Source organism: Mercenaria mercenaria, chromosome 18 (assembly GCF_021730395.1).
Source record: "Mercenaria mercenaria strain notata chromosome 18, MADL_Memer_1, whole genome shotgun sequence".
NCBI classification, from domain to species: Eukaryota; Metazoa; Mollusca; class Bivalvia; order Venerida; family Veneridae; genus Mercenaria; species Mercenaria mercenaria.
The window spans coordinates 21,759,649-21,783,498 of NC_069378.1; the positions used below are offsets into that span (position 1 = coordinate 21,759,649).

The window sequence follows — 23,850 nt, forward strand, 5'->3', positions numbered from 1 at the left end:
TTTTATAACTTTTTATCACATGTTTGACGTCGTGGATACACTAGTGTAGGTCAGAGACCACCAATTCAAAAAAGTACAGGGAACTTACTGGGAATGAGGTAAGTGTATACCTGGGAATAAGTAACGTCTGTGCGTTCTGATTGGTCAGTCATGTAAACAAACCCAGGAAGTGATTATTTTTTTCAAAATTGATATTTTTTCACTGCATTTACAATATTTTATTATACATTTTGACAAAATTTGCTACATTTTATGTGTATTGAAAAAAAGTTTTATCGAACGAATTTCTCCCGCCATGTCAATGATGTAAACAGGTGGTCATCTTATTCACACGAAAATTACTTAAATAAAGTATCACTATTCATATGTTTTTCGTCCGATATTTTGGTAGAACTAAGATAGTTCTTGAAAAACTTGTAATTAGATATACATGTTTCGATGTATGGAAGGCCGTACACGCCATAATGTTACAATGTAAGTCTATGGGAAAACAATTGGTGGTCTCTAACCTATAGGTCAGAGACCACCAATTCAAAAAAGTACAGGGAACTTACTGGGAATGAGGTAAGTGTATACCTGGGAATAAGGTAACGTCTGTGCGTTCTGATTAGTCAGTCATGTAAACAAATCCAGGAAGTGATTATTTTTTTCAAAATTGATATATTTTCACTGCATTTACAGTATTTTATTATACATTTTGACAAAAATTGTTACATTTTATGTGTATTGAAAAAAAGTTTTATCAAACGAATTTCTCCCGCCATGTCAATGATGTAAACATGGGGTCATCTCATTCACACGAGAATTACTTAAATAAAGTATCACTATTCATATGTTTATCGTCCGATATTTTGGTAGAACTAAGATAGTTCTTGAAAAACTTGTAATTAGATATACATGTTTCGATGTATGGAAGGCCGTACACGCCATAGTGTTACAATGTAAATCTATGGGAAAACAATTGGTGGTCTCTAACCTGTACTAAAGCTTTGACGTCGACGTCGTTTAAAATATCGGAGGCGTTGGTCAAATTGACTTGTTTATAATAGTTAAAGAAAGTAGATTTTTTATGTTTCGGCTGGAAAAGCTTACAGGTCAGAGACCACCAATTCAAAAAATGTACAGGGAATGATGTAAGTGTATACCTGGGAATAAAGTAGCGTCTGTGCATTCTGATTGGTCAGTAATGTAAACAAACCCAAGAAATTATTATTTTTTTCAAAATTGATATATTTTCACTGCATTTACAGTATTTCATTATACATTTTGACAAAATTTGCTACATTTTATTTGTATTGAAAAAGGGTTTCATCAAATGAATTTCTCCCGCCGTTACATCGATGTAAACAGGGGGTCATCTCATTCACACGAACATTACTTAAATAAAGTATCACTATTCATATATTTTCGTCCGATATTTTGGTGTACATAAGATAGTTCTTGAAAAAAATGTGGTTGGATATACATGTTTCGATTTATGGAAGGCCGTACACGCCATAAAGTTATAATGGAAGTCTATGGGAAAACAATTGGTATTTCTAACCTATATGTGATAGAAAGAATATTACATTTGTGACTTTCCACATTGAATTTATTAAACTCGTTGAATAAAATTGATAAAATGCTAAGCAGAACCTCGCACTTTATTATTTTATTCAACGAGTTTAATAAATTCAGTATGAAAAGACACTCATTAATATCCTCTATTTGCAAACAGACAAAATTGGCTACTATTTATCATTATTGTTTTGGCCTGAAGCCAAATGTCCAGGGTGTATAATGAAAATACCATGGATGTAAAATTTATTTAATATTTCATTTGAATCAAGTAATCTGACCGACGGATCTATAATTCGTATGCGTAGATTATATTGGGGAGAAAAGAACAACCGAGATCAGTTTCGTTGTGTTCATATCACGTCAGTACGAATTTTCCAACAGGCTTTATGTATCTGGAATTAATTGCAGAAATTTTATATTTATATTTTGACTGTTAAAGGGACTAACCCATACATTTTAGGCGAAAAATAATTTCACTCAAAAATCCATAAAAAGTGAGTACTCTGAATATGGCTTATTGACATAAGCTTTTTGCAAAATAAATAACCAAATTTATTGTGCAGAATGTAGTAAACTGTTGCAACGCTTTTAAAGTAATGCAGAAAATTTACATTCTTCTTGCATTTTAACCAATAACTTTTACTTTCACCAATATTATCATTTGTGTCATGCCAAACTTGGTGGAAATGAACCTGTTGAAAAATTTCACCAAAACTGTGGGCGAGTAGCTTTAACATAACTAGACAAATGGAAATCTCTCCCTAAGATTAATATACTGTATTCAATTTAGAAAAAAGATAATTAGGTACTGCGCATTTACTATAAAAATTCTTTCGAGACATATCTTATTTTGTCAAATAATGGATATTATGGACTTCCTTGTCTCATACATCTTATTCAATAGTTTGGCATTTGCTTTGTTACAAACAGAGTGTTATAAATAGGTCAAAAGTATATTATTAATAGCGCAATTTAAGTGTAGATGTGGTAAATATTGATATATCATTTTTGATATCCCTGCAAAATGTTTATAAAGTAACATTTTGTACAGGTGACATGACATTTTTGATAGACAAAATGTAAATTAAGGTTTTCGCTGTTAATGAATTGCATTGAGGTACACAATAGTTATGGCTTTTATTTTTACTAGTTAACCTTTCAATGATTAGCCGTTCCGCGAAATATTCCACATAGATTATTGAAATATGTGTATGCTGTATAAAATGGTAATGAGGTACATAAACATCTTAGTGATTTTCAAATAAATACAATATACAGAAAAGTCAAACTCCATTCTTTTCAGACAAAACTAATACAAGTAAATTGTACCAGTAGAAAAAGGAGCAATAGAGGACTGATAACAGAGAGAACCAGATAAGAAAAAATGATGACCCAAACAGTTATGCAACCAGTGATGCAACCAGTGATGCAACCAGCGATGCAAACATCGGTGCAACCAGTGATGCAACCAGCGATGCAAACATTGATGCAACCAGTGATGCAACCGGTGATGCAAACATCGATGCAACCAGTGATGCAACCAGCGATGCAACCAGTGATGCAACCAGCTATGCAACCAGTGATGCAACCAGCGATGCAACCAGTGATGCAACCAGCGATACAACCAGTGATGCAACCAGCTATGCAACCAGTGATGCAACCAGCGATGCAACCAGTGATGCAACCAGCTATGCAACCAGTGATGCAACCAGCGATGCAACCAGCGATGCCAAATCCATATGCTAGTTTGTGTTTTGAATATTTGTGTAACTGCAATTGTTTTTACACGTGTATTTTTTCAATATTATAATTAGTAAGTTTATTCTATGTCATAGCTATAATATTATATTTTTACATCAGTAAAGAAATTAAACAAACACAAAGAAAAAACTAATTGAATTTTCAGTATTACTGTAATAACACTGATTCTTACTCGGGATATACAAATAAAGATCTGATTAATATTATAATTTTAGATTTGTCTGTGAATCTCACGGAATCTTCTTGGGGACCATATATTACCCCTTACCTAGTACAACCTGAGCAGAACTTGATGGCTGCTTTTGCAAACGGGGAACAAATATTTCCTGCACCAACGAAAATATTTACAGCACTGAATTTAACACCTCTTAATAGGGTAAATTTACTTGAAAGTTGAATTAAACAATAAAACCTATTTTGCAAAATTATCAGTTCTTATAGTATTAAATATGCATATATTTGGTAATATCTTAATCAACCAACGTGAAAAATATTTTCATACGATAACTGTTGATTCTGTTGTAGGTGAAAGTGGTTATATTAGGACAAGATCCCTATACAGATGGAAATAAGGTATTATTCTTCCCTATTTTAAAAGTTTCCACAGTTCTATTTTTTTACATTTAAAGACAAAGCAAGTTTGATTATTGAATAAAACAGTATATAATATATATATATATGTATTTATTTATTTATAAGTCATTTCTTCGTTTGGGCGATAATGTATAGACAAACTTTATAGTTCAAGTATTTACTTATGAATTGATGAAGCAGTAGAAATATACACAAATTTAAAACGCATTTCAGGCATGTGGTCTTGCTTTTTCTGTACCAGCTGGATGTCCAATGCCACCGTCACTGAGGAATATATTCACTTGTTTACAAAATGATCCGAATGTGAACTTCACATCGCCAATTCATGGAGATCTAACCGGCTGGGCTGATCAGGGTGTTTTGCTGTTAAACACAATTCTTACAGTTGGGTAAGTAATAAGATTATTTTTAGTGTTTGTGTATTGAAATGGTCCCTATGTATTTTTATGAGAAAGGAATTCTGCATTGAACAGAGACCCAGAATTGTTCCCGATCCATGTACATTTCTCAATATACACTGTGAGGCAAACTATCAAGGTTAATGTAACGACATAAACGTCTTCATAGGTGTTCATCATTGCCAGTGTGTCTCTCCAAGCTAGTAAAACAAAACAAATCATGAGGTGTATGACTGCAAACATGTTGAACTTCATGCATACTGTGAGTTGCAGTTTTGGGATACTGCGTTTTCGGAACGTGGCTTTCCCTGCTTAATTTTTACTACAGTTTTCTTGATAAATAATGGTGGTATTTTGTTTTCCGTTAGAATTATAATAATTTTTTCACAGTTGGGGCCCTATAACAGAGAAATTAAGGCCGCTGACCTCAAATTGCCTCTATCAGTTTTGTGCAAAGACGCAACTGAGATGACTGCCCTGAGGAAAGTCAGTGGCTCTACCCCAGTACTCTTCAATGCATGAAATAAAGATTGGAGGGACATTTTAGTTCTATCAAATCTATCAAATGTAACTAGTGGACGGGGGCAAAATATATATAATTGCTCTGTACATTGAAAGTGTTTGAAGAAATGGAGTCAATTCAATTTTCCTGTATTTTGGAATTCGGCTTACTTCTTAGGCGTTGTGAGTATTGCATATATCACTATCACTTATGACAAGGCTAAATCAAATTGAGAAGCTACCATTTTGCTTAGTTCTATGCTTATAAACGAGTTTATAGATTTATCAATTGTGACCACTCCCGAACGTTTTACTTAATCTTTTGACAGTTATATTCTAAAGTTTCCATTTCAGACAAAAGGCATTAAGCCATAAAGACTTTGGATGGGAGATGCTTACAGACAATGTCATCAAGACTATCAGCGATACTCAACCTCATGTTGTTTTCATTTTGCTCGGCGCGCATGCCCAGTCTAAAAGCTCTTTAATAGATTCGTCGAAACACACAATACTTACTGCTTCCCATCCAGCTGCATGGGCTCCCCAAAACACGTTACTAACTTCTAAAATATTTTCCGGTTGTAATGAAGCTTTACAGCGGCATTGCCAAACACCTGTCAACTGGTAAATATGACGACCTGCTATTATGAAGCTTTACAATAGTATGGACAATCACCTATCAGTTGGCAAGCATGATGATCTGCTACTATGAACACAGTGATATGGGCAATAATTGTTTTAACTGACAAATATGACGATCTCTACTATAAGATTTATAGTAGTATGGGCAACCAACTATCAGTTTGCAAACATAACAATCTAATAGTATATAGCTATACTAATGGTATGGGCAATCAGCTTTAAGTTGGCAAACTTGACTTGAGTTATACAGTACTTTGGGTAATTTTATATAAATTTGAAATGACGAAGAATGGAGCTTTACATTGGTAATGGAAACCGCTTGTTAGTTGGCAGTTATGACGATCTGCTACTGTAAAGCTTTATAGTTACACGGGGAATCACCTACTAGTATCATTTGGCAAATATGACTGTCTACAACTAAAAAGCTTCACAGTGACATGGGCAATCACCTATCAGTTCGCAAGCAAGATGATCTACTTATGCGTTTATGAAGCTTTACAGTGGCATGGACAATTACCAATCGATTGGCAAATGTGACGGTCCACTATAGTGATCAGCTTTACAATAACATGGGCAATCACCAGTAAGTTGGCAAACATGACAATCTGCTATAATGAATCCTTACAGTGGCATGTGCAATCGCCTGTCAATAGGCAACAAAGAATATTGCAATCTATGTACAATGTATTACTAAGTTTGTTACATTGTATACATCTTGTAATATCACTGTATGGAAGTAGATAAAAATGAACTATACCATGAACACTTGGCGTTAAATTACAGATACATTAATACAGTTGGAACATGCGTTAAACTGACTCGAATTCTTTCAACTCGTGGCTTTCACAAAAAAAGTGCATGTAACAATAAAGTATCATTTGTTTTTAATATTCGCTATTTGTGAACATAGGAGAACCTTTTGTATTTAATATCAATTTTCATTAACTATTTAAATGGTTGATAATATGTTTTCTAAAATAGATAGAGTTATTACATATTGTGTATATTTCTGTTTCTTATTACACTGTTAACAACGTTATCACAAGTCGCTATACTGAAAACATATTTCTTAGTATCTTATAATGAATAAAATGTAGTGCCTTTTTCAACAGATAACTTCTCAATATATATTTGAAAATAAGGGATTCATTTTGACAGATTAAAAGATTGTGAAGAGTTGTAATTAGTGCCAGTGGATTTAAACAAAAGGAGTTCTTACATGACTTGAATAGAGAAAACGACAGTTAGTTAGCTGTCAGTTTTTATTGTTTTATTGTACGAGTTGTAAACTACAGTATAGAAGAGTCTTTTTAAGAAAATCAAACTGTAAGGTAGAAATAACTGCAAACTTTTAGTAAGGTCAGGTCTCTTTTCCACCTGTCAAATTTTGTCATTAGTTTACACGAGCTGTTAATTAAAATTAGTTTTATCTCTCAACTCTTCACATGCATTGTTTTTGCAAGTTTCTTATCATGTAGTGTGTAAGATAACAATAAATTTCATAACAATAGTTGCTCTAAAAATGTTTTGTTAGGCTCATTTAAGTCACATAATAATTTCTATTGCTTTGGTTTATTGTTGGTAAAAAGGGCACCAAAACTCATTCTTGAGGCATAAGAATTGTCCTTTTCTGATGAGTTAAGAAAAATATTAGTGCGACTCTATTATTTCGTTATTATTTTTGTAAACAACGGAATATTATTAGGTTATTTGCCATTCACACGAAATTAAAAAAATCCAAGAGGCTATGTGATGGTCATTCAACTTCCACCATGCCTTTACTTTGTGTTGTCCGTTTGTAGCTTGATATATTATTTTGTTTAAATGTATTCGATACTTCCAACCGATATTCGTATGTGCAATGCTTCTGGAGTTTCAACTTTTATTTTTGTTTGCAACTAATATTTCTTTGACATCCTGTATTTATTAACAGGAATAGTTAAAACAAACGGCCAGCAATATTAGAAGTGTTGAAAATCACGAGATAACTAACCAGCGAGCTTAAATACCGGTCGTCCATACGTCCGAGCGCTGTCAGGCGTCAAAATTCCTCGTTTGATTTGAAATGTTTTACTTCCTTGGCAAATTTTCAAACATTTCATTAAGCATGTTATTTAAAATAATTATTTTTGAAGCTACATTTAAGATTTTTACAAGGATGTTGTTTAGTTAAATTTAATGAAAGCAATTTCAAATGGCATTATGTGCATCTTATTGCAAATACTGTTTTTGGTGAATGTTTTATTAAAGCAATTTTCGGTTGTTGTGCATTTAAAAGTGTTAAATTAACGATAATGTCGCATACCTATTGGAGGTTGATGCTTTAGAAATAAAGAAGTCTGACTAAATTAATAATAGTTCTTTTCTTCAATCTCCTATGCAGTGATCTCCCTTACCTATAGGTAGAGATTTCTGAAGTTGAAGGGAAGCAACTCCTGTGTGCAATTTGACTTTTTTCAAAAAGACTGCCCCAGTCAAAATAAGAAAAGTCAGTTTTAGAAACTTGTTATCTCTTACTGGAAGAGTTTGGTATATTGGGCTAAAAGCTATAATCTCCTCCACACATGCACACACGCACGCACACACATACACCTTGAAAATTGTTAATAATTCCACTTAAAGAATATTTCTCTTCTAATAGCTTCAGTTACACTTTAAAGGGGCAAAAAATCTCCATTTGAAGAAACCTAACAGAACCTAACAGAACTTAATAAAAATGCTAAAGACACAGTTTGATGAAAAATACCAAAGACATAGTTTGATGAAGATCCATCAAGCTCTTCATGAGAATAAGTTGTTTAAAGATATCTTGATTTTTAGCTATAGCGGTCATAACCGTTTTTAATAAAATGCTTCAAATACAACTGCCATTGTCCACAATCGAACGACGTTTGCAAACAACATCCTAACTGACATATGTATAATATTACTTCAATTGGTATTTGCCTATCATACAGAGAACACCCGTCACTTAATGCATTGTGTCACTTGTACGTTATCAGAAGCCTTAGATACTAACAGTGAAAATTATCGTTGTTTGAGACATATTAAGGGGAAAGTAGTCTACAAAGAAGTACATTGCTTTGAGAGTAACTGAGAAGGCCGCTGAAAAAAACAACTGATGATATATTAATTGATAGCGTCATAAATCTACATTTCAGGTATAGAGAAGAATTATTATGTGTTATATAAGAGATTTGAACAGTTCAATGAATTTTGCCAATATACTCTATATTTTTATTTATAACAAAGAATGACGTTTAATGAAAATGAAAGTTTTCTCAATGTTCTACCTTTTTCTGCAAACATTTTCATTTTACGACTGTGTCCTTATCAATGTTCAATGTTCAAATATGCAATGGATAAACGCGTACAATTCAAAGACTTGTACTGACAGAAATAGAATGAATCTATATGGCAGATTCCTCAGGAAAGGTGCATTATCATATCATGAAAACAGACAATGTAAACACTTCACTGCTATTTTATGTAATAAATATATAATGTATAATACAGAAAAATCCAATGTGTAACAAACTGGTTAAAAATGAATATATTTAGCAACATCATTTTTACTGCATATATACTAATTAATTCAATAAATCTAAGTTAAACCTTCGAGCAACATTTACCAGTCGAATATCTGATAGTAATAGCCCTACTAGCCTTTAATCGAAAACGAGTTGGCTATAAAACACAGTAATCTATGTATTCGGAATCCCTTTTCATAACAAACAAGCCCATAATACATATTGTTTTACGTTTGCGTCTTGATGCACCTTAATGCCAGTCTTGAAAACTGCACTTAAAGCCAGTTTACATCTGCGTCTTGAAAAACTGCCCCAAAAGACAGTTTCACGTCTGCGTCTTGAAAAACTGCCCCAAAAGCCAGTTTCTGCGTCTTGAAACACTGCCCCAAAAGCCAATTTCTCGTCTGCGTCTTGAAAAAAACTGCCCCAAAAGCGCATTTCTCGTCTGCGTCTTGAAAAAACTGCCCTAAAAGCCAATTTCTCGTCTGCGTCTTGAAAAACTGTCCCAAAAGCCAATTTCTCGTCTGCGTCTTGAAAAAAACTGCCCCGAAGACCAGTTTCACATTCTGCGTCTTGAACAAAACTGCCCCAAAAGCCAGTTTCACGTCTACGTCTTGAAAAACTGCAATAAAGGCCAATTTCTCGTCTGCGTCTTGAAAAACTGTCCCAAAAGCCAATTTCTCGTCTGCGTCTTGAAAAAAACTGCCCCAAAAGCCAGTTTCACGTCTGCGTCTTGAACAAAACTGCCCCAAAAGCCAGTTTCACGTCTGCGTCTTGAAAAACTGCCCCAAAAGCCAGTTTCTGCGTCTTGAAACACTGCCCCCAAAAGCCAGTTTCTCGTCTGCGTCTTGAAACACTGCCCCAAAAGCCAGTTTCACGTCTACGTCTTGAAACACTGCCCCTCAAGCTAATTCCTCGTCTGCGTCTTTTAAAACTGCCCCAAGAGCCAGTTTCACGTCTGCGCCTTGAAAACTGCCCCAAAAGCCAGTCTTGAAAAACTGCCCCAAAAGCCAGTTTCAGGTCTGCATCTTGAAAAATTTCCCCAATAGCCAGTTTCACGTCTGCGTCTTGAAAAGCTGCCCCAAAAGCCAATTTCTCGTCTGCATCTTGAAAAACTGCCCCAAAAGCCAGTTTCTCGTCTGCATCTTGAAAAACTACCCCAAAAGCCAGTTTTACGTCTGCGTCTTGAAAAACTGCCCCAAAAGCCAATTTCTCGTCTGCGTCTTGAAAAACTGCCCCTCAAGCTAATTCCTTGTCTGCGTCTTGAAAAGCCAGTTTCACGTCTGCGTCTTACAAAAACTGCCCCAAAAGCCAATTTCTCGTCTGCGTCTTGAACAATGCACTAATTGCCAGTTTCAGGATGAATCGCTAGTGTGTTTGAATGTTAATTTGATTATTTCACTTTCACGTTTGATGTCGACTGCCCTGCCACTTGTTACTATTTGTTATGTAACTATTTGTTAATTTACATTTTTGTTCAGTGAATGTCATGACAACAGTTTTCCTTGTCCATAGTGCGATGAGTCAACAAGTGTCCAAATAGTCATTAGCATAGAGCCTGTCTGTGCATAATGCAGAGAGCCTGCCTGTGCATCAACTGGTGTGCAGAGAGACCGCCGGTGCCCCGACAAAACCGAAAGTAAGGGGTTTTGAATAAATTTATTTCGTACATTTCAGCCTATTTGTCAGCATGTTTTGGAAGAATATTGAAAAATGAATACATAATATAGTGTGCTTGATATGTATGATATCAAAGCAAAAACTCGTTAAAGACCGTGGAAAAGGTCGTGCTTGAGTTCCACGTCGGTACACCATCAACTAATTCCATCGAGTTTGCAAGCAAAATTGCTGATAATTAAAAAGTAAACACTACAATACATAGTAAAGACATTCTAATGTTCCGTGCTCTACTTATTTATGAGCAGCATACCTATTATCATGGATGAGAGCTCGATTTTTCGCCTCCTCTACCAACCTGGACATTGTTTATAGCAAAGAATAGCTGGTGCCGAAGCAAAGAAACCGATGATATAGCAGATTTCGCAAAGAGTCCGCCGATATGTATATGCACTGTGTATAATATTTATAATATATACCCTTGAATAGTCTATAACACCATACTGAAACAAAATCCATTACGGCCGCCATATGCAAGTACTAAACAATCATAAAATACGCCCGTCACTGAACCTGGCCTAATTCAAGGGCCATAATCAAAGAGTGCCTATGGCGATTTGGCTGTTTATCGAACTTGGCTGAGATATTATGCCCACAAACATTGTCACCAAGTTTGGTGAAGATCAGATGAAAACTGTTCGACTTAAGAGTGCGGACAAGGCTAAATTCTCAGTTTTTTCGAGTAATTCAGGGGCCCTAATCCAAGAGTGCCTGGGGCGATTTGGCTGGTTATCGAACTAGACCGAGATATTATGCCCACAAACATTATCACCAAGTTTGGCGAAGATCGGATGAAAACTGTTCGACTTAGAGCACGGACAATGCTAAAATTGCAGATTTCGAGTAATTCAAGGGCCATAACTCAAGAGTGCCTGGGGCGATTTTGCTGGTTTTCGAACTTGGCCGAAATACTATGCCCAAAAACATTGTCACCAAGTTTGGCGAGATCGGATGAAAACTGTTTGACTTAGACCGCGAACATGCTTTTGGATGCCGACCAATTGCACCCCCCCCCCATCCCCGCCACGCGTTCACATAATGCGCCCCGCTCTTTCAGGGACAGGCGTATACTTGAAAAGTATGGCCAGCACTAGGAATCAATTTATGGATTCATTACTAATATTTGATTATTGTTTCCCTTCCCTGTCAAAGTGATACCATAAATGATTCCCTCTCCTACAATAGTGATACCGTAAATGACTGGCAGCCAAAGTGATACCGTAACTGTACTATTTCCCTCTCCCACAAAAGTGATACAGTAATTGACTGTAACATTTCCTTCTGCTGCCAAAGTGATACCGTAAATAACTGTACTGTTTCCCTGCCCTACCAAAGTGATACCGCTAATGATTGTTTCCCTTCCTGCAAAAATGATACTGTAAATGACTACTATTTCCCTGCCAAAGTGATACCTTAATGATTGTTTCCCTTTCTGCAAAAGTGATACTGTAAATGACTGTACTATTTCCCTGCCAAAGTGATACCGTTAATGATTGTTTCCCTTTCTGTAAATGACTGTACTATTTCCCTGCCAAAGTGATACCGTTAATGATAGTTTCCCTTCCTGCAAAAGTGATACTGTAAATAACTGTACTATTTCCCTGCCAAAGTGATACCGTTTATGATTGTTTCCCTTTCTGCAAAAGTGATACTATAAATGACTGTACTATTTCCCTGCCAAAGTGATACCGTGAATGATTGTTTCCCTTTCTGCAAAAGTGATACCGTAAATGACTGTACTACTTTCCTGCCAAAGTGATACCGTTAATGATTGTTTCCCTTTCTGCAAAAATAATACTGTAAATGACTGTACTGTTTCCCTTCCTTGCCAAAGTGATTACAGTTAATGATTGTTTCCCTTCCTGCAAAAATAATACTGTAAATGACTGTACTGTTTCCCTGCCCTGCCAAAGTGATACCGTTAATGATTGTTTCCCTTTCTGCAAAAGTGATACTGTAAATGACTGTACTATTTCCCTGCCAAAGTGATACCGTTAATGATCGTTTCCCTTCCTGCAAAAGTGATACTGTAAATGACTGTACTATTTCCCTGCCAAAGTGATACCATTAATGATTGTTTCCCTTTCTGCAAAAGTGATACTGTAAATGACTGTACTACTTCCCTGCCAAAGTGATACCATTAATGATTGTTTCCCTTTCTACAAAAATAATACTGTAAATGACTGTACTGTTTCCCTTCCCTGCCAAAGTGATACCGTTAATGATTGTTTCCCTTCCTGCAAAAATAATACTGTAAATGACTGTACTGTTTCCCTGCCCTGCCAAAGTGATACCATTAATGATTGTTTCCCTTTCTGCAAAAGTGATACTGTAAATGACTATACTATTTCCCTGCCAAAGTGATACCATTAATGATTGTTTCCCTTCCTGCAAAAATAATACTGTAAATGACTGTACTGTTTCCCTTCCCTGCCAAAGTGATACCGTTAATGATTGTTTCCCTTCCTGCAAAAATAATACTGTAAATGACTGTACTGTTTCCCTGCCCTGCCAAAATGATAAAGCATCTAATCTGTTTCCATAAAGTGTTTCCAGGCAAAGTTATACAATAAATAATCATTTCCATCAAATGCTTCCTTTTCCTGTAAAAGCATGGGAAGAAATTCTAACAGCTTTACAGCCTGTTCATTCACAAACAATGGATCACTTATTTGTCACTAGGTTACTTTTGGATGTTCAGACAGATGGTATGTAACTATTACAGTGTGTTCTGGCAAATATGCGTGTAGAAATGGATGAAAAAGAAACAAGCTACATTGTGACATTAGTTTTATTATCACATATTCCCTAAATCCTTTATACATGTAATATGATACAATAATAGTCATGACAAAAATATACATGGAAAATAAACGACATTTATGATAGACTACATATTCATGCCGATGGAATTACTCTGCATGTGGGCTATATAGAATATTTCTTGATGAAAATAACCAAATTTTAAAATGTATGTGCTCCGATTTTAAAGTATCTGATTTTTCAGAACATTATGTTATGAAAACATACTGCAGTTCACAACTCCACATATTTTTTTTTTATACACAAGCCTTAATGTTTTGCATAATACCATCATAAGTAAGATTGCTATATCATATTAATTCTTAGTATACTTTTGTATCTTTTTCATATTTTGAGACAATCGTATAATGTAGAACTTTTTTTCCATTTCAATGTCTTTTCTGTTCAAATGAACAGATATCCTGTATAATGTATATTTTCCTTGAGTATACAACATGTATTTATATATATGAAAATATATAAAAATCAATGAATTTATAAAAACAGAAATATTTATAAATCAATATATTAATGAATTTCATTTCATTATTTATCCATATTTTATAATATATAATACAAATGGAAATTATAAATGCACATATCATTAGTATAGTAGGTTTACGTGTAACTCTAACTATTTTGGTGAAAATCAGTAAATTTTACCTATGCTGCTAAAAAAATTGATTCTCTTTAGCAATTACATTAGATCTATTTTGTTCTTAACTTTCAAACTCCCTTTAAATATTTGTAAAATAAAAGACATTCACATGTACATCCAAAGAATAATTCACAGCTTGATTAAAATTGTGCAGAATAGAACATTTTTGTCACCACAGCAAAAACAATATTTCCTTATGTCAATACAGTTATCCACTTTTGAAACCGACCTGACAAATTGTACAATAATAAAGTAACAGCTTTCAACTCTGGTTAAGTTTCAATACAAAAGGACATAATGTCTACCATACAATACAAGTTTTCATATGATTAATAATATACAGACATATAAAGTCAAATAATCCAAACTGCACTGGCAAACTATTTCACTAATCAAGTGCATATAATGCCTAAGATAGCACTGTTTCATATATCACACTTTTCTGCTTTACCTCCTACCAACCTCAGTGAATAAAGGTGAGAACAGATTTTCAAAACTGATGTTTCTATAGTTAATATGTTACTATTACATCAAATGATGAACTTGTTTACAGAACTAAATTTTTGCAACAGGTCACGCATGTTAAAGTTTTCTAATACTGTCGTGCATTTGGATAAAATAATATTTGCATTTTGCAATAAATAATTCAACATTAATTCCTTTTTAAGAAAATAAATACACTAACCTAGGAACATCTTTAATTTAAAAAAATCACAACCAAAAGTTCTTTTACAGAGACCATTGTGCTTACAGTACTAAAATCAAGGACTTTTCAAGGATCGTTATGACATTTAAAAGGAGAACTTTTACATATTCCTTGACCAAATATTTAAGCAAACAGACAGCCATCTGCATTGTAAAGACCACTGCTTTACTGTATAAACTCACTTGTTAACTACATTGTAAAAGCCACTGCCATACTGTATAAAATTCTCTTCTTAACTATGTAACAAACACATACTATTTACTGGCACTATCACTACTTTAGACACAGTTTTAGTTTTGAATAAAAACTCAACATTTTACATATAAAATGAGCCGTGCCATAAGAAAACCAACATAGTGGCTTTTTGCGACCAGCATGGATCCAGACCAGCCTGGGCATCCGCGCAGTCTAGTCAGGATCCATGCTGTTCACTTTCAAAGCCTATTGTAATTAGAGAAACCATTAGCGAACAGCATAGATCCTGACCAGACTGCACGGATGCGCAGGTTGGTCTGGATCCATGCTGGTCGCAAAGCCACTATGTTGTTTTTCTTGTGGCACGGCTCAAATACCTCACAGCATCTAACAGCCACTTTAAAATTCTACACAAAAAAATTTACATTTACTTGTATGTACACTCATGTGTACATATTTTCATGTGCAAGTGTGTGCATATATAGTGTACACACATTTGCACATATTTCCCTGCTGGGAGCCTCCACATATTATATTCAGGATTTCTAATGTATTACAAACTTTCTTGTAACACTGCCTGAATTGGTCAATTCAATCTTCCTTTATTATCAACTACCATCACTAATTAACCTAAATAAAACAAATCTCTGTTCCCTGTTATCACCTCCACTTTTCTCAACTATAAGCTGCATTCCTGACAAGCTAGATATTAAAAATAGTCCCCTAGACCATTATCAACCCTACTTCTCATTAATGTAATACTACACTACACGTTATCCGTAGAAAAGTAGCTCCGACAAAATAAATAAATTCAGGCTTGTTCTTATCATTAACACTACTTAACACAATTCAATACCATTTAACAGTGTATACTGTATTTCGATGTTTCGATATTTCCCACGTGTAGGTCATTTGCAAAGTAATGTTTTGAAAAAAAAAAAATGAATATATGTGAATAAATGATACCGGCTATAAATAATACTTTTTATTATTTATCAATACATATGAACTACTACACCATTAAATTTTACAAATATTTTTTATATACAATTTAAAACGCAACAATGACATCACAGAGGTGAAAATATACAAATTCCCTCTTGACAAAGTACCGAGTTGCAGAACTCAGTTTTACACAAAGATTATTAGTTATCATACATAACTATGTACAATCGAAACAAACAAATGACCTACTAAGGAACGAAATTTTTAACTCTTACATAACATTTTTTCCTTATTTAGCAAGTGATCACTTACTTTCACAACCCATTTTAATCATCTTCTTCAATTTTTACAGGAATTATACAAAGACATGTCACATTTTCCTACCCTCTATCATATCATACATCAACTACCCCTGATTTTCTGAAATGGACTCTCCTTTCTTTTGTTATTGAATGTTCTACTATTTATTAAATGCATATACCTTATCTGTTAACAAATCCTTACAGCAACCACTACTACATATAGCAGCCAATGAACTGATCTTGATGATAATAACATATACAGTAATTTTGTTAACTATCTGTTTGCTTGAATACTTGGCCCATAAAACTTTACCAAAAAAAAAAAAAAAAAAAAATCAAAAAAAAAAATCAAATAGCAGTAAATAATATGGATCAACCAGACCAATCAACATATCTCAGATACAGTGTAAAGTTAGAACTAATAGAAAAATCTGTATAACTGCCATTTACAGGCTATACCTATTTACAACGGCTATAGAAAATCTCAATTAACTACTGCAAATTTAATTGGCACATGTGTTTAACAATTAATAAATCTCGAGTTAAAACTAATGTCAATTTATAGGTAATACATACAATTAGGAAATTCTCTAGTAAAACCATTGCAAAGAAGTGTTCAATTATTTCATATACATTTAAGAAACAAGAATCAATTTACACATATTTATACTCTCTGCTTAGTTACAATGAAACTGGAAACATCAATATTTTTCCATATTTACATTTTGATTTTCATACTGTGGGCATGACGTCATTCTAATGAGTGTAGTTGTGTTCATTTTTTTTTATTCTGGCTATTCAACAAATTCTGATTTATAACAATTCTATAATATTAACATGTGTAGATACCTATGTAATAAAAAAAATAATAGCACAATCCATACTTAAAAGTCCTATACCAAATCTGGTATAACTTACATACTCTTCTATAAAGTTCCACCGTTCTATACTTGATAGCACCAACAAAATCTAGCAATATCAATAAAGGCAGGAGCTATGTGATCAAAACTCACAAAAAAAGTTTTTCACTGTAATCTGCAGAAAAAGCTCTTTAGTTTTTTATAGGTAATCTATATATAAATTTTTTTCCATGCATTAAACTTATGTATATATATTTAAACATATAGATGTATTAACCTCAATTTCGCCTGGTTTTGATACTAGGTTGCATTTTCTTCTCTTGGTGTGACAATAAACCTATGTCAAGGCAAGATGTGTATAAAATGCATATATGAAATGCCAAGGAAAGGCACAACTTACATATTTGCATATTAGATTTTCAGCTTTTGACAAAAATTAAACAGTTTGCCTAATAGAAAATCGACAGCTACTTAACAACTGACTTTAGATTAAGGAGGCAGCACAGCAATCATAGTTGTCTTCAAAATGTGACTTTTGACAGAACATAAATTACACCCCTGTCCTTGGACCTCCGACAAGAAATTTCCCATATTCTGTAAGTGTTATAACATGCCATGATTTTGCAATAAACTGCTACAAATAGATTATTTATGTTAATTCTGTCTGATTTTTGTTTCAATAGTTAAAAATCTATAAATTATTTTAACATTTTTTATACAAAAATAAAAATATGCAATTAACATATGATTCATACAGTTTTAGCTTTTTTGATTTAATGCTTTTGTGCAGTATGTCTATATGAAACAACGAACAAACAATTTTTCATTTTTCAAACAAACTTATATAACTCTAATCAACGAAGTAAAAAGAATTATTTCATTTTTTGAAATATTTTATCCAAAGAAAAAAAAATATACCCCTCCCCCTCTAAAAAAAACTCCAAAACACAAGTTTAAAATTGGTCCACCTGTTGTGCACACAAATTGTTTACATGTGTTAATTGCATGTGCACTTGAAAGTACCATATTCAACTATGCATATCAATTATCCCAATTCAGCTATTGGCTGCCAATTGGAAAATATTTTTTCATGTAAAAGGTGCAAGTACACATATGCCAAATATTCCATTAACTAATATCAGGTACAGTAGCACCTAAAACACAGCATAAAGGTGTGTAGATACCAAACATGTAACCTGTGTAAAATTCTGCTAATTTCATCAGTCAAATGTGTCCTCTAAAAGGAAGTTTTATAATCACATGACCCGACACTGGAACTTTGCTCCAACATTTAAGAAGCACTTGCTGGCACAATAGAAAAATTCAATGTCAAGCATTTGTATAAAAATGTCTATAATTATGTATTTTTCTTTTTCATTTTTGTGCAAAAAACCCTAATAAATCAATAGCAATTAATAAATGAATGCATACATGAACAATTCCCTGTTCATTTTATATATATCACATTTTTTTTTTCATAAATTTTATTTCCTAATTCGAAAATGTAAACATCCTCTCATTTCTTCTTAGATAATTTCTTTTGTTCCTTTTCTCGCTGCTTTTGTTCTTTTTCCATTTGTTTTCTTTCTCTCTCCATCTGTTTACGTTCCTTTTCTAGCACTAATTTCAGCTCTTTAACTTTCTTTTTCAAATAGTCCCTGTCTTTTACATTTGATATGCCTAGAGCCTGTAACAAAAATAACTTCTAAGATACATGTACTGTAAAGTAATTTTGATATAAGAGAGACTCTTCAAGGTACCCTTTAATAAAACAAGAGCTGTCACAATTCATGTAAATGTACCAAACTTTCACATACATAACTATACTTCACAAATGCTAACTACTGCAGTGTACAAAAAATAAAACCTATATCTTTGTAACGTTCTTTCCTTCATGGGCAGACAATCATTAAACAAGAGCTGTCTCCGTAGGATGACACATGCCCCCGATGGCACTTTGAATGAACAGTTACGGCCGATGTTAAGAGTTTAGGACCTTTGACCTACGGAGCTGGGTCTTGTGCACGACACATCGTCTTACTGTGTCACACATTCATGCATAGTTATTTTAAAATCCATGCATGAATGACAAAGATATGGACCGGACATGCCCATCAATGCACTATCATGAAAAATGATCTTTAACGTCTAAGTGTGACCTTGACCTTTGAGCTATGGACCTGGGTCTTGCGTGTGACACGTCGTCTTACTGTGGTACACATTCATGCCAAGTTATTTGAAAATCCATCCATCAATGACAAAGATATGGACCGGACACGCCCATCAATGCACTATCCTTTAACGTCTAAGTGTGACCTTGACCTTTGAGCTACGGACCTGGGTCTTGCGCACTGCACGTCGTCTTACTGTGGTACACATTCATGCCAAGTTATTTGAAAATCCATCCATCAATGACAAAGATATGGACCGGACACGCCCATCAATGCACTATCCTTTAACGTCTAAGTGTGACCTTGACCTTTGAGCTATGGACCTGGGTCTTGCGCACTGCACGTCTTCTTACTGTGGTACACATTCATGCCAAGTTATTTGAAAATCCATCCATCGATGACAAAGATATGGACCGGACACGAAAATTGCGGACGGACTGACAGACCGACAGACGGTTCAAAAACTATATGCCTCCCTTCGGGGGCATAAAAATGAAAGATTCTTTCAACATGGCACTTTGCTTTTTGGGTTTAACGCCATTTTCCAACAACATTTCAGTTATTTAACGGCAGGCAGTTTACCTAACTAGTGTTCCTAAGCTGGCAGGCTTTCTAACGGCAAACCTGCTTCTCAGACTGGTATCCAGTCTCAAGTTTTACAACCTGGGAACTCGATTTCCTTTAAAGTATTCCACAGTATGCAATCTGTAAGACCAGAACGTACCTTTTGAAAAAGAATTAAATAGCAGACAGATCCTTTAGTAAAATTTTAATTTAAAAACTGAAAATACATGTACCTTTAATCTATTAGAATCCATGGCTATGAGTTGAGGTCCAGTCACCGACTTTTCGGTAAACAATGGAGCATATCTTTCCATCTCTATACCAATCAACCAATGTCGAACATTCTCATTGTTCCACTCTGTTATCTGACCGGAACTAAACTGGTTTAATGTATGGTGACCTGGTTGTGAAGGATGGTCCTAAAACAGAAAACACAAGTTTGTTTTTCTTTTCATGTCTGTAATTTAAGTTTCTTTATATTTGCAAACTTTCTTCCATACAAATGTTTTGTTCTTTTTGGACGGGGTAGGGTTGCATGTGTTGAAGATAGTGTAGGATAGTGAAGACATAATTCCAACAGCTTTCTCCAATTTACAGGATTTCATTTAAAATCTTGTTCCAAATGAAACAAAATTTTAGTTGCAGGCACTTGTAGTATAAGACTTAGCATGTCTTACTTCTGTACTACATACAGACAGCTTCATTTATTATTAATTTTTTTTTTTTTTTTTTTTATTTAATGCCACACCGACACATGATAGGTCATATGGCGACTTTCCAGCTTTAATGGTGGAGGAAGACCCTAGGTGCCCCTCCGTGCATTATTTCATCACGAGCGGGCACCTGGGTAGAACCACTGACCTTCCGTAAGCCAGCTGGATGGCTTTATTAAATTTTATTCTTACTGTTCGGGTGTTCAAACTAACTGTTAGGATTCATATGGAAACTAAAATTGGCAGAGATATTTGTTTTACTTCATTTACTTCAAACATTGACAAGAAACTTGTTAAAAAACAATACAACTTAAGAGCACTACAATGTGGAGTAATATATGCCCGAAGGTATGACCTTTGACCCCTAAGTGTGACCTTGATGTGAGCCATCCAGAACATGAGCTCTGCATGACGTCTTGATGAAGTGAACATTTGTGTCAAGTTTCTTCGAAATCCTTCAAGGGGTTCAAAAGTTACAGAGTGGGCACACAATTGCTAATGCACAAAAAGACAGATGTGTAAAAAGTCTTATCTAACTTTTAAATAATAGAATAAGGTACCTCATTGGCAGGTGTTCCTGAGAAACTGTATGATGTCTGCTCCATTTCTCCTACCATATATCCTGAAGATGCGTCACTTACGGTACTAGCACCTGAAATATTCATTATTCAATTAACAATATCTCAATTAATTATAGTCCTATACAGCAGTCCTAGCATTGAACCTTGTTATAATCAAATGTACCATGTGACATCTCTTCTATTGATCTTCAAATTTATACTAGTTTAAAATTTCCACTGTTCTTTTATTACATATAATACTAATATAATACTTCTTCTAACAGAGTTCCACTTAATATGAATATGGAGTTGAAATGTTTCCTGTTTAAAAGAAAAATATATAGCAGTAATTTGCTCCTGGCAACAACTCCTTTCATACAATATATTTTAACTTTGTAGTAGATTCCGCAGCCACCATGAATAGAATCAAAGTCTGGAAATGCAAAACTGATGTACTGCAATGTGGTGTCATTTTCTCAGTGTCATGTCATGTTCTGTAACTTTTGATATATACTGGGCAAAACTAACTAAGAGTCAGGTATAAAATAGAGAAAACTGCAGCGCTTGCTAGAGGTGACTAATACCCCCAGACGCCACTTTGATAAAGGGAAGGGGGTCGGACCTATTGACATATCATATTAATGAGATAAATAATTTATCCTAGTTTATGAAAATTGAAAATTCTTTCTGCAGTTTAGAAGATAAAGAGCAGACATGAAGTAAAGCTATCTGACCTTTGACCTCATGAGACCTTGACCTTGGACCTAATGACCCATGCTTTGCACTCTGCAAAAAGTCTTGATGAGGTAAACTACTAACATAAATGCTGTGAAAATCTTTCCAGCTGTTAAGAAGATATGGAGTGCCTCAAAATACAATTTTCTGAAAATTCAAGTTTGACCTTGACCTTAGATTTAATGACATGGGTCTTTTTTCATGTTTATCTTCAAATTAAGACAATGAAAAAACATTTTTGTGAAGAATTTTGAAAATCTAATCATAAGTCTGCCTCTGGAAAGGAATTATGGTAAACAAAATCATCAGTGCATATGAGCTCAATATAACCCCTGTATACTTTATATGTTGAGTTACCATACTTTGGAGTGGGTTTTTTTTTTTCATATCGTTATCAAATTCAGTATCATTATGTTTTATATGTACATTATAAATGACAGGAAATTGACATGTAAAACTGTATTTCATAGATTTTCTCAACATTTTGCTCAACTTTTGTTGTTGAGTATAACATAAAGAAACTGCTGACTAAGTAAACTGGAACATTTAAGATGGCTTTTGTTTGTAAATAACCTTATCGACCACACCCTTCACTATACCTAAAAGCACTTTTAAAGCTACTGTCTCATGTAGTAGTATTCTGACTTAGAGGTATATACACCCATATTCCTTGGTAACACTTCTACTTTAAGTATGGTTGTCATAAAATCTAATTCTATGCAGCTACCTCAAGTTAAACCTTAACACCTATAAATGCCTGTCAGTCATTTGTATCCTGTCTTTCTTCTTGTGGTCATTAAACTATCTGAGCCATGCCATGAGAAAATCAACATAGTGGGTTTGCGACCAGCATGGATCCAGACCAGCCTGCACATCCGCGCAGTCTGGTCAGGATCCATGCTGTTCGCTAACAGTTTCTCCAATTCCAATAGGCTTTGAAAGCAAACAGTATGGATCCTGACCAGACTGCGCGGATGCGCAGGCTGGTCTGGATCCATGCTGGTCGCAAACCCACTATGTTGGTTTTCTCATGGCACGGCTCAATTCTTGTTTTCAAGTTATTCCTGTAAGCTTTACACTATCTTGTTTTCAACTTATTTTAATAGCCTTACAACTATTCTAATTATTCCTGTAGACATAAAGGCTGGGGTCGAGGCATTTTGAAAGGTGTGCGAGTCAAGGCATTTTGAAAGACATAAAGGCTGGGGTATAGGTATTTTGAAAGGCATGAAAGCTATGGTAAAGGTATTTTGAAAAACATAAAGTCTTGGGTAAAGACATTTTTGAAAGATAAAATAGCTAGGGTAGAGATAAGGTGAAGGACATAATGGCTAGGGTAGACATATAAAGGCTGGAACAGAGGTATCTTGAAAGACATAAAGGCTAGAACAGAGGGATTTTGAAAAACATAAAAGGTGGGGGGTTGAACCCATGCCCTCCTGCACTCTAACTGAATGCTCTTTATCTAGACATGTGAAAGCAAAGCTGCTGTAGCACTATAGTATATTACATGTGTGCAACCATTTTGTTATATCCTCGGTAAAGTACCGTATCTATTGACTAAGTATGTTTTACGTCACTAGATGGCTTTTTTCTGAAAAAGAATATTTAGAAGAGGTTTATTAGCTTAGAATTGGTAAAATCATAGTGCTAATACAAAGTTAATTGTGCAGAAAAATATCAAGTATTATATAAGAATAAAGGTTGTACAATTCAAAATCATAAGACGTCTTTCAAAGTTTCACGAAGGAGAAAGACTCCAGAAGCGGACATATACAGATATAGAACTACATTCATAATTTCTACGCTCCATGCGATGTTTCGAACCGGTGAGAGACAAAGTATTCGAAATCAGGGACTTTAACCATCAATAATTATATTAATACTGGTTTACGTAATTCAGATTGCAGTACAACATGGTTTATCTTCAATAAAGAATTTGATATTGTGAAATATAAGTTTGGTAAAAATGTTTC

The 23,850-nt window shown here is 34.4% G+C and overlaps 3 protein-coding genes across 3 annotated transcripts in view; 1 reads left to right on the top strand and 2 right to left on the bottom strand.

The window, feature by feature from the left end:
* The window catches only part of LOC128546241 (receptor-type tyrosine-protein phosphatase kappa-like), a 185,572-nt gene that overhangs the window by 97,714 nt on the left and 64,008 nt on the right, over positions 1-23,850 (bottom strand). The window lies entirely within an intron of this gene.
* On the top strand, positions 2,727-7,120 carry LOC123538024 (uracil-DNA glycosylase-like). The gene is made up of 5 exons (XM_053530462.1): positions 2,727-3,305; positions 3,537-3,697; positions 3,847-3,894; positions 4,129-4,304; positions 5,169-7,120. Exons 1-5 carry the CDS (start codon positions 2,945-2,947, stop codon positions 5,440-5,442), a joined length of 1,020 nt encoding a protein of 339 aa, XP_053386437.1. The 5' UTR covers positions 2,727-2,944; the 3' UTR covers positions 5,443-7,120.
* LOC128550748 (sterile alpha motif domain-containing protein 14-like) lies at positions 18,571-21,297 on the bottom strand. Its single transcript, XM_053530465.1, has 3 exons — positions 21,140-21,297; positions 20,100-20,285; positions 18,571-18,818 (listed from the first exon to the last, which is right to left on the bottom strand). Exons 1-3 carry the CDS (start codon positions 21,242-21,244, stop codon positions 18,648-18,650), a joined length of 462 nt encoding a protein of 153 aa, XP_053386440.1. The 5' UTR covers positions 21,245-21,297; the 3' UTR covers positions 18,571-18,647.

Coding starts and splice junctions, on each gene's coding strand:
- LOC123538024 (XM_053530462.1), top strand. CDS start 2,945: ATGATGACCCAAACAGTTATGCAACCAGTGATGCAACCAGTGATGCAA. Junction 3,895..4,128: donor CCTATACAGATGGAAATAAG/GTATTATTCTTC, acceptor AACGCATTTCAG/GCATGTGGTCTTGCTTTTTC. Junction 4,305..5,168: donor AACACAATTCTTACAGTTGG/GTAAGTAATAAG, acceptor TTTCCATTTCAG/ACAAAAGGCATTAAGCCATA.
- LOC128550748 (XM_053530465.1), bottom strand. CDS start 21,244: ATGAATATTTCAGGTGCTAGTACCGTAAGTGACGCATCTTCAGGATAT. Junction 20,286..21,139: donor CAGGAACACCTGCCAATGAG/GTACCTTATTCT, acceptor TTTCTGTTTTAG/GACCATCCTTCACAACCAGG. Junction 18,819..20,099: donor TGGATTCTAATAGATTAAAG/GTACATGTATTT, acceptor TTTTTGTTACAG/GCTCTAGGCATATCAAATGT.